The 10,920-nt window shown below is 43.2% G+C and overlaps 1 protein-coding gene across 1 annotated transcript; it reads left to right on the top strand.

Annotated features, from left to right (window-relative positions):
* Positions 1 to 393: 393 nt before the first annotated feature.
* LOC106583429 (uncharacterized) lies at positions 394 to 10,630 on the top strand. The gene is made up of 6 exons (XM_014167580.2): positions 394 to 537; positions 1,051 to 1,116; positions 1,514 to 1,873; positions 9,163 to 9,267; positions 9,500 to 9,586; positions 10,356 to 10,630. Exons 2-6 carry the CDS (start codon positions 1,095 to 1,097, stop codon positions 10,511 to 10,513), a joined length of 732 nt encoding a protein of 243 aa, XP_014023055.2. The 5' UTR covers positions 394 to 537; positions 1,051 to 1,094; the 3' UTR covers positions 10,514 to 10,630.
* Positions 10,631 to 10,920: the final 290 nt, after the last annotated feature.

Consider the following 10,920-nt stretch of genomic DNA (forward strand, 5'->3'; position numbering starts at 1 on the left):
ATAGAGGAATATAGAAGAATAGTTAGACATACCGCAATACAGGTTTTAAGTTAGGAGTAAAAAGTTACCGTAAAATGTATTTATTTTATGTTTTATTTTATGTGTTAATATTGTATGAATCAGTGATCTCTTAAGTGGCAAATACAGACAAAACCTCCCAAACAATCAACAAGAGGACATAAAGATCATTTATTATTTGGGGAAATCTTCTGACGTAATGTCTTTATTGCAATTGTGTGTGTGTGTGTGTGTGTGTGTGTGTGTGTGTGTGTGTGTGTGTGTGTGTGTGTGTGTGTGTGTGTGTGTGTGTGATAGGCCTGGTGTGTGGCTGTGTGCTGTCACGTAGGGGTGTTGCCCAGGCAACACTTGGCCATGTTACTTCAGTTCCTCCCCTGTTCTCTGGCAGATGCATGAAGGGAAAAGAAAGCACTTTTGCCGACCCTCAGCTAACACTCGAGACATACACCACAAGTCCACAACCACTCAAGATGACCCCATTGGGACTGGTATGGACAATGGTGTGTTTGTGGACAACAGGTAGGACCGCAATATTCTGTCTACCCACTGTTAACAAGTTCTTCTCTGTTGAGGCCTCAGGAACAGCGTTAGACCCACCTTGACAACTAGTGCAAGTCAGAATGTTAAGTGTGTGTGTTATTTGTTATTTGCTTAATGGAGTGTTGAAGAGGCCCCTGTGTTTTCTTTAAGTTTATTTATATAAAGTTCTTTCAAATATTTAAGTGATATGATGTTTTAGTCTGCGATGATTAAATAATAGTAAATAAAAAACAGTATGCTGGATCAAAATGCACAGACCCTCAATATTATCTCCAAGACATGACGGAAATTCAATGACGACCAAGAGCTATTCTTAAATCCATCGAGACCTCTGCAGTTAAGATATTTATACATATTTCTGTGATGCGTTACATATAAAGAAGCCAAGCGAAACATTTCAGCAGTTTCTCGCACAATGTTTGCTTCATAATGTCACCTTTATAGATAAGTCTCTCCACTAACCTTTTATTTGTGTTTCTTCATGGTTCCAAGGTGCTGTCATTTAACATTTCCACTCTTGCAAAACGACTGGTTTGATGATAGTATGTGTCTGTTCAGGTTCGTTTTTTTTCATTTTACATTGATCAGGCTCAAACCTTCTGTTTTCTTTCTGTCTTTCTATCTCGCTTGATGTACAGTATTTCATGTATAATTTACCTGATTTAATAAACAGGTGTCCACAACACTGGTGAAAGCACAATAATTCAATTATATTGACACACAAGCAGACAACGTTTCAATCTTATACGGATCTTTGTCAGGTGAAAATATTGTAGGACAGCGTACGTGTTACGGACATCCATCATGTCTTATTATTATTTTGATCTCTGTCCAGCACGCAAAAATTGCAATAGGACCTCATTCCAACAGTATTGTTTATATACTGTATGTCTCCTTTGATGTGGTGGCAGTTTGTTTAGCCAAACTAAACCTCCATTCACTTTTCCTATCCCAGTGTCCCACCAGACACTTTCAGAGTCCGACTTCGTCCGCTACCCCGGGATCAACGACACAGAGGTCTTCACCTGTGAGTGTTCCAACCACGCCTGTCAGAAGGTCTTCTGGTTCCGCACTCTCCACAACAACCTCGACATCCAGTTCCTTCTCAGCCTCAACAATGCTGGCCGGACCAGCCACGAAGCCAGCGTGGACGAACACCGGTTCCAGGCCAGTAAGCATGATATGGGAAGCAAGATGACTTTCACACTGCGCCTCATTAACATAAGGTCAGAGGACGCAGGGCTAAACTCCTGTATGCTCCAGAACCAGAAAGAGAACGAGCTGTGGAGGCCAGGAGTTCTTCTCAGACCTGGAGGTGAGAGGAACCCATTTCCCTGCATGGCACTGATGCTTCCCATTCTTCTTATGGCTAAATAGCAGGGTTGGGTAGGTTACTTTCTAAATGTAATCTGTTGCAGTTACTAGTTACCTGTCCAAAATTGCAATCAGTAACGTAACTTTTGGATTTACCAAACTCAGTAACTAATCTGATTACTTTCAGTTAGTTTTAGATTACTTTGCAATATATAACTTTTTCAGCGACCCGACCAAATTCACATAGAATTGTGAGTTATAGATCTGTCATTCTCATTGAAAGCAAGTCTAATAGATATAGATCTGTTCTATGTGCACTCATTTTTGGGTCTTTTATTTTCAGTTTTGTACACCAGCTGAAAATACAATATTTTTGGTTATGGAAAATATATTTCACAGAGGTTTTGATGGTATAATGATTCTCTACCCCCCCCCAAACTTAAGTCTGGACCTCGAAGCCAGTTCTTCTGCTTTAGACCTGGGACACCTGCTGGGTGAAATTCATTATCATGTAGAACAGAAAACCAGCAGGCTCCAGACCTCATAGGGTAAGAGTTGAATACCTGTACTCTACACTATATTTTCTTGTTTTTTCACATAAACTGAGATTAAGAAAACTAGAAGAAGACAAAAATGAAACCCCACCTGTGTTTTGGTAAATAAAAAAAACTGAGGGATTGGCCAGGAGAAATGTAACCATTCTCAGATCAATAGACAGAGCTGTGGATGCAAGGACTGACCATCCATATCAAAAGTATTGTTTTAACAATGTTTTGAGGCTATACAGTGTTGGTTCACATTTATATTTCGGGTTCTCATGGGGTGTGACAGTTGAACTAAACTCGTGAAGCATTTATAAGTTATATTCTTCAAGAATCAATGGGTATATATTATACATGTATAAGTCCAATGGATGTAGCAACTACAGATTGCCCCTTTGAGCATTGTAGAAACTAAATTCATTACAAAGGAACGTCTTGATTAGTGTTATGTTAGCTAGCTACATAGTTGCCTTTGTATCATGATAAGGTGTAGTACTGAAACTATCGAGGTTACCTAGCCAGCTACACTTTCAAACAAAGTCAACAACGCAGCCACTGCTAGCTAGCCTACTTCACCAGCCAGCAGTACTGTATCATTTGAATCATTTTAGTCAATAAGATTTTTGCAACGTAAGCTTAACTTTCTGAACATTCGAGACGTGTAGTCCACTTGTCATTCCAATCTCCTTTGCATTAGCGTAGCCTCTTCTGTAGCCTGTCAACTATGTGTCTGTCTATCCCTGTTCTCTCCCCTCTGCACAGGCCATACAAACGCTTCACACCGCGTGGCCGCTGCCACTCTAACCTGGTGGTCCCAGCGCGCACGACCCACGTGGAGTTCCAGGTCTCCGGCAGCCTCTGGAACTGCCGGTCTGCGGCCAACAAGGCAGAGTTCATCTCTGCCTATGCTACCCTCCAGTCCCTCGACTTCTTGGCGCTGACGGAAACATGGATTACCACAGATAACACTGCTACTCCTACTGCTCTCTCCTCGTCTGCCCACGTGTTCTCGCACACCCCTAGAGCTTCTGGTCAGCGGGGTGGTGGCACTGGGATCCTCATCTCTCCCAAGTGGACATTCTCTCTTTCTCCCCTGACCCATCTGTCTATCGCCTCCTTTGAATTCCATGCTGTCACAGTTACCAGCCCTTTCAAGCTTAACATCCTTATCATTTATCGCCCTCCAGGTTCCCTTGGAGAGTTCATCAATGAGCTTGACGCCTTGATAAGTTCCTTTCCTGAGGATGGCTCACCTCTCACAGTTCTGGGTGACTTTAACCTCCCCACGTCTACCTTTGACTCATTCCTCTCTGCCTCCTTCTTTCCACTCCTCTCCTCTTTTGACCTCACCCTCTCACCTTCCCCCCCTACTCACAAGGCAGGCAATATGCTTGACCTCATCTTTAATAGATGCTGTTCTTCCACTAATCTCATTGCAACTCCCCTCCAAGTCTCCGACCACTACCTTGTATCCTTTTCCCTCTCGCTCTCATCCAACACTTCTCACTCTGTCCCTACTCGGATGGTATTGCGCCGTCCCAACCTTCGCTCTCTCTCCCGCTACTCTCTCCTCTTCCATCCTATCATCTCTTCCCTCTGCTCAAACCTTCTCCAACCTATCTCCTGATTCTGCCTCCTCAACCCTCCTCTCCTCCCTTTCTGCATCCTTTGACTCTCTATGTCCCCTATCCTCCAGGCCGGCTCGGTCCTCCCCTCCTGCTCCGTGGCTCGACGACTCATTGCGAACTCACAGAACAGGGCTCCGGGCAGCCGAGCGGAAATGGAGGAAAACTCGCCTCCCTGCGGACCTGGCATCCTTTCACTCCCTCCTCTCTACATTTTCCTCTTCTGTCTCTGCTGCTAAAGCCACTTTCTACCACTCTAAATTCCAAGCATCTGCCTCTAACCCTAGGAAGCTCTTTGCCACCTTCTCCTCCCACCTGAATCCTCCTCCCCCTCCCCCCCTCCTCCCTCTCTGCGGATGACTTCGTGAACCATTTTGAAAAGAAGGTCGACGACATCCGATCCTCGTTTGCTAAGTCAAACGACACCGCTGGTCCTGCTCACACTGGCCTACCCTGTGCTTTGACCTCTTTCTCCCCTCTCTCTCCAGATGAAATCTCGCATCTTGTGACGGCCGGCCGCCCAACAACCTGCCCGCTTGACCCTATCCCCTCCTCTCTTCTCCAGACCATTTCCGGAGACCTTCTCCCTTACCTCACCTCGCTCATCAACTCATCCTTGACCGCTGGCTACGTCCCTTCCGTCTTCAAGAGAGCGAGAGTTGCACCCCTTCTGAAAAAAACTACACTCGATCCCTCTGATGTCAACAACTACAGACCAGTATCCCTTCTTTCTTTTCTCTCCAAAACTCTTGAACGTGCCGTCCTTGGCCAGCTCTCCTGCTATCTCTCTCAGAATGACCTTCTTGATCCAAATCAGTCAGGTTTCAAGACTGGTCATTCAACTGAGACTGCTCTTCTCTGTGTCACGGAGGCTCTCCGCACTGCTAAAGCTAACTCTCTCTCCTCTGCTCTCATCCTTCTAGACCTATCTGCTGCCTTTGATACTGTGAACCATCAGATCCTCCTCTCCACCCTCTCCGAGTTGGGCATCTCCAGCGCGGCTCACGCTTGGATTGCGTCCTTCCTGACAGGTCGCTCCTACCAGGTGGCGTGGCGAGAATCTGTCTCCGCACCATGTGCTCTCACCACTGGTGTCCCCCAGGGCTCTGTTCTAGGCCCTCTCCTATTCTCGCGATACACCAAGTCACTTGGCTCTGTCATATCCTCACATGGTCTCTCCTATCATTGCTATGCAGACGACACACAATTAATCTTCTCCTTTCCCCCTTCTGATAACCAGGTGGCGAATCGCATCTCTGCATGTCTGGCAGACATATCAGTGTGGATGACGGATCACCACCTCAAGCTGAACCTCGGCAAGACGGAGATGCTCTTCCTCCCGGGGAAGGACTGCCCGTTCCATGATCTCGCCATCACGGTTGACAACTCCATTGTGTCCTCCTCCCAGAGTGCTAAGAACCTTGGCGTGACCCTAGACAACACCCTGTCGTTCTCCACTAACATCAAGGCGGTGACCCGATCCTGTAGGTTCATGCTCTACAACATTCGCAGAGTACGACCCTGCCTCACACAGGAAGCGGCGCAGGTCCTAATCCAGGCACTTGTCATCTCCCGTCTGGATTACTGCAACTCGCTGTTGGCTGGGCTCCCTGCCTGTGCCATTAAACCCCTACAACTCATCCAGAACGCCGCAGCCCGTCTGGTGTTCAACCTTCCCAAGTTCTCTCACGTCACCCCGCTCCTCCGCTCTCTCCACTGGCTTCCAGTTGAAGCTTGCATCTGCTACAAGACCATGGTGCTTGCCTACGGAGCTGTGAGGGGAACGGCACCTCCGTACCTTCAGGCTCTGATCAGGCCCTACACCCAAACAAGGGCACTGCGTTCATCCACCTCTGGCCTGCTCGCCTCCCTACCTCTGAGGAAGCACAGTTCCCGCTCAGCCCAGTCAAAACTGTTCGCTGCTCTGGCACCCCAATGGTGGAACAAGCTCCCTCACGACGCCAGGACAGCGGAGTCAATCACCACCTTCCGGAGACACCTGAAACCCCACCTCTTTAAGGAATACCTAGGATAGAATAAAGTAATCCTTCTAACCCCCCCCCTTAAAGATTTAGATGCACTATTGTAAAGTGGTTGTTCCACTGGATATCACCAATTTGTAAGTCGCTCTGGATAAGAGCGTCTGCTAAATGACTTAAATGTAAATGTAAATGTTATTTTGGAATCAGCACGAATTAGACTGAGCAATAAAAGCCCCACTCATGGTCTTCTTAAATTTAAATTGTTTATGCCAGTATGGAGCACAATATCACAGAGTAGTTTAGAAGGTGGGAACTCTTCAAACTTGTATTTCATAGACTGGGATCCGCACTACGCATTTGTAGCAAGAGCGCATTTTTCACTGATGGTCCACTGGTCGCAAAAACAATGATTGATAGGCAGCTTAAACTTCTTAAATTCAATCATTATTGGGTTAAAATACTCATATACATTTGTGAACAGCCATCCACAACACAACAACCACAACCCGTCAGGTGCAAATAGATAAATGAGAGAGTGTGTGATTCACATAAATGTGCTATGTAGATATCAATAATAAGTGATATCCGTATCACCCGGTAGACTACACCACTGTTGTCGTCCTTACCTCCAAGCATTTATTCAAATTGGTTAATCTGATGGATAATCAATTTGGATGCTGATAGAGTTCGTAAAACAGATCTTGGAATGTAGCATACAAAATGTTCCCGCTATCCATCAAATGCATTTGCTCTTGTGGTCAGACTCCCTCAGGCGGAAAAAATGTAGCTTTTTTTCAAAGCTGATTTGAATGTCATTGAGAAAACAGAAAGGTGCCAAAGATTTCTGAATTTTATCCTAGAACCTCCTTTCTGAATTTTATCCTAGAAGTAATCATCTAGTTTTTCAAAAGTATCTGTAATCTGAACTCTGGTTATGTAACACGTTACACAGTAATCCGTTACTTCCCAACCCTGCTGATTAGAGATGAGAAGGTTCCTGAATTAATCCAGAACTCCTAAATTTACAACCTAGAACCAGGGACGCAACTTTCACATTCGGAAATTGCATATTTGTCCCCCCCCCAGTTTTATCACTGGAATGTGATACAAAACGAGGCAACGCTGTGCTTTAGGACCATGCGGACGCCTCCGAGCGGTCGGGTAGACTGTTTGGAGCGTTTATCTGTCTGGCAAAATAAAAATAAAAATAAAATAAAAACTGATGACCCCCCACTTCTAAAACCAAAGTTGTGCCCCTGCCTAAAACTATACTGAACAAAAATATAAATGCAACATGCAACAATTGCAACGATTTTACTGAGTTACAGTTCATATAAGGAAATCAGTCAATTGAAAAAAAGATTTCACATGACTGGGCAGGGGCGCAGCCATAGGTGGGCCTGGGAGGGCATAGGCCCCCCCACTTGGGAGCCAGGCCCGCCCACTGGGGAAACAGGCCCAGCCAATCAGAGTGAGTTTTTCCTCACAAAAGGGCTTTATTACAGGGCTTTATTACAGAAATAATCCTCAATTTCATCAGCTGTCCTGGTGGCTGGTCTCAGACGAAGCCGGATGTGGAGGTCGTGGGCTGGTATGGCTACACGTGGTCTGCGGTTGTGAGGCCGGTTGGACAAACTGTCAAATTCTCTAAAAAGAGGTTGGAGGCGGCTTATGGTACTGAAATGAACATTAAATTATCTGGCAACAGCTCTGGTGGACATTCGTAACGCAAGTTGTCCGCCGTAACGCATGTTGAAAATCTTACTAAGAAGCTAAGATCCAAGATTGTTTTTTTATATCAAAATAAATCATGCTTTAGTACTAAAAATAGGAGAAAGATTGTTCAAACAATGCTTCTCCCTGTATTGGATTTTAGTGATACTGTTTACATGCATGCAGAAACCTCTGTATTAAAATCATTAGACGCAGTCTACCATTCCGCAATACGTTTATACAGACATTGTAGTCTGAAATAAAATGTAGGATGGACCTCTCTGTCTGTAAAAAGAGAACTGCATTCTCTTTTATTTATTTAAAAAGCAATTTGACAGAAACTCCCTCTATATGTTACATCATTCATTAAGATAACAGTCATAAATTACCAAACCCGTTCACAGGAATGGATAACACTAGAGGTCCCTTCAGTCTCCACAGATTTGGGAAAATCTGCATTTTGGTTTTTTGCCCCTATTTTTTGGAACAATATGCAGAGTTCACTGCAGCTAGATGTATTGGTGCAGTTTAAATTATTTATTGAGGACCTCTATGTAGTTAAATGTGATTGCTTTTATTAAATATGTTTATTTTTGTTTATTGTGTGCTGAATTATATTGTTTTATACACATATGTTGTTTTAATTTTCTGTTTTTATTGTAATGTGTACAGGGCTCTCTTGTAAAATAGATTTTTAATCTCAATGTGACTCCCTGTTTAAATAAAGGTTAAATAAAATTCCTGCAGTCAGCATGCCAATTGCACGCTCCCTCAAAACTTGAGACATCTGTGGCATTGTGTTGTGTGACAAAACTGCACATTTTAGAGTGGCCTTTTATTGTCCCCAGCACAAGGTGCACCTAGGTAATGATCATGCTGTTTAATCAGCTTCTTTATATGCTACACTTGTCAGGTGCATGGATTATCTTGGCAAAGGAGAAATGCTCACTAACAAATTTCTGCACAAAATTAGAGAGAAATACTTTTTGTGTGTATGGAAAATTTCTTGGATCTTTTATTTCAGCTCATGAAAAATGTATAGTTACACAACAGTAACTAGAACTCTCTTAAACACTATACTCCTGTATTATCTTTTGAATGGCCTGAGAACAGACCAATTTCCTGATTTTCCATGGTCTACACTCTTAAAATAAAGGGTTCTTCGTCTGTCCCCATAAGCGAACCCTTATCCTTTCACAGCGCTTGGTTGGAATTAATTTAATTTCTAGTGAAGTCAGGACGCTAGTGGGGAATTCAGCCTTGTTATAGAAAAGAAAAGCAATAACTTCATATTCTTTTGCATTGGTTGCAGATCCATTTCCAAGCTTCTTCATCTGTCCAAATCTTTCTCCATTATCTTTTGTGCATTTTGTCTCTCTCACAGTGTTTCTTATATCCATCACATTGTGTATTTTTGTGACCCACCAGAAACTCGGCCAACATTACTCCCCGTCACAAAGCCCCAGCCCCAAGGCATCCCAAACAGCACCCCAAACGGATGCTGCACCAAAAGCAACTATCAAACCCCAAAAGGTAAGATTCATAAGTTTAACAAGTCTGTCCAATAAGTTGTTTATTGTAACAAGTTGAATGTGTTAAGCTAAATCCACACAAAGATTATCCCATCACAATTAGTGATGTCTCATTCTCTCTTTTGGAGAACCAGGGCTGTCTGTAACCCCAATGTTAGGTAACTAGTTACGTTGACACAATATAAGTCCCAGCAGTTTAAACATGATTTAACAGGTTTTCTGTTGTGTTTCAGGCTGTGGCTCCAAGGTTCTCTGGCCATTGGTTGGAGTGCTGCTGGCCCTGGCTGTGGCTTTGATCTCCACACTGTACTACTTCAGCAGTGAGTCTCTTCTCTCCTTCCTTACCTGCTGATAAAGTAATATAAAATAACCAACAAGGAATGAGCTCCAGTGCTGTTTTTAATTAGCATAGTCAATTATCAAAGATGCTGGTCATACAGGGCCAAAGACATACTTGAGATGCGGATGCTTAACTTGGACTTTCGCATAAATTGTGCATTGTTGTCAAAGGAATATTTGTGTGAAAGTTACAAGTATGTATAACAAATTAGGAACCCAGCCTCAGAGGCCTGAACAGCCACAAACAAAATTTCACGTTTGACAAAGTAAAGGCAATAAAGTGCACAACAATATCCAAATGTATGTATTCTGTATGGCATATCTATGTACATGGAGGAGGCAGTAATGTATTCATGTTTATTACAGTTACTCTGCTGTTTTTCTGAATTTGTTTTTTTATGTGCTACGGGACTACCCAAAAAGTGTCGACTTCAGTTTGCCAAGTTCTCATGTGTAAACTTCACAAATCTGTGATGACATCTTCCTCTCCTCCTCTTCTCCTTTCCCCTTTTCTCACAACACAATAAAATATATCTTCCTGCTGCTGTATCAATCTCAGGGACTTACTCTTTTTCTCAGTAGATCTGAGCCTGTATTCATAAAGTGTCTCAGAATAGGATCAGTTTGGCCTTTTAGATCACAATGCATATGATTACATGTGATTGATCACTTTCTCTATAATTGACACTCTCTTTGTCCCTGTATTCATCTCTGTGTATTTCACTTTGACTGTTTGTGTCTGCCTCACAGGAAAGGACCATTGGAGTAATTCAGAGTGCCCACACTGCAGACTCAGAGACAGTGCTGTATTTACTGTATGTGTCCTTACAGGGATCTCCTTCCACTTTATGAATCTGAAGACTGTTTTATCAGCATCTTACTTTTCTATTCTTTGTTCATTACGATGATGAACCAACCAGAAGTTCCAACTGTCTAAAAGAAAACATTTAGGATTCTGTTCACAATGTTAGTGTCTCTGATTTGTTATTAAGTGGATGTTTCAAATATAAAACCTTTATATTGAACAGGTATTAGTCTCGTATGTGCTAGTATTACACCAATGCTATGCATTCTGCTGCGGTAGCCTAATGTTATGATTATTGGATGTGTGCATCATGTATTGATGATAAATGAAAGCTGTAAAAAACTAAAAATAGAATTACTTAATGTCTACGTACTGTCATCTTATCACAGGGACCAGAGAAAAGTGTGTGTGTCTACAGCATAGTGTATGTGTGTAAATGTGTGTGTGTGTCTACATCATAGTGTATGTGTGTGAATGTGTGTGTGTGTGTCTACAGCATAGTGTATGTGT

Source organism: Salmo salar, chromosome ssa22, assembly GCF_905237065.1.
Source record: "Salmo salar chromosome ssa22, Ssal_v3.1, whole genome shotgun sequence".
Lineage (NCBI taxonomy): Eukaryota > Metazoa > Chordata > Actinopteri > Salmoniformes > Salmonidae > Salmo > Salmo salar.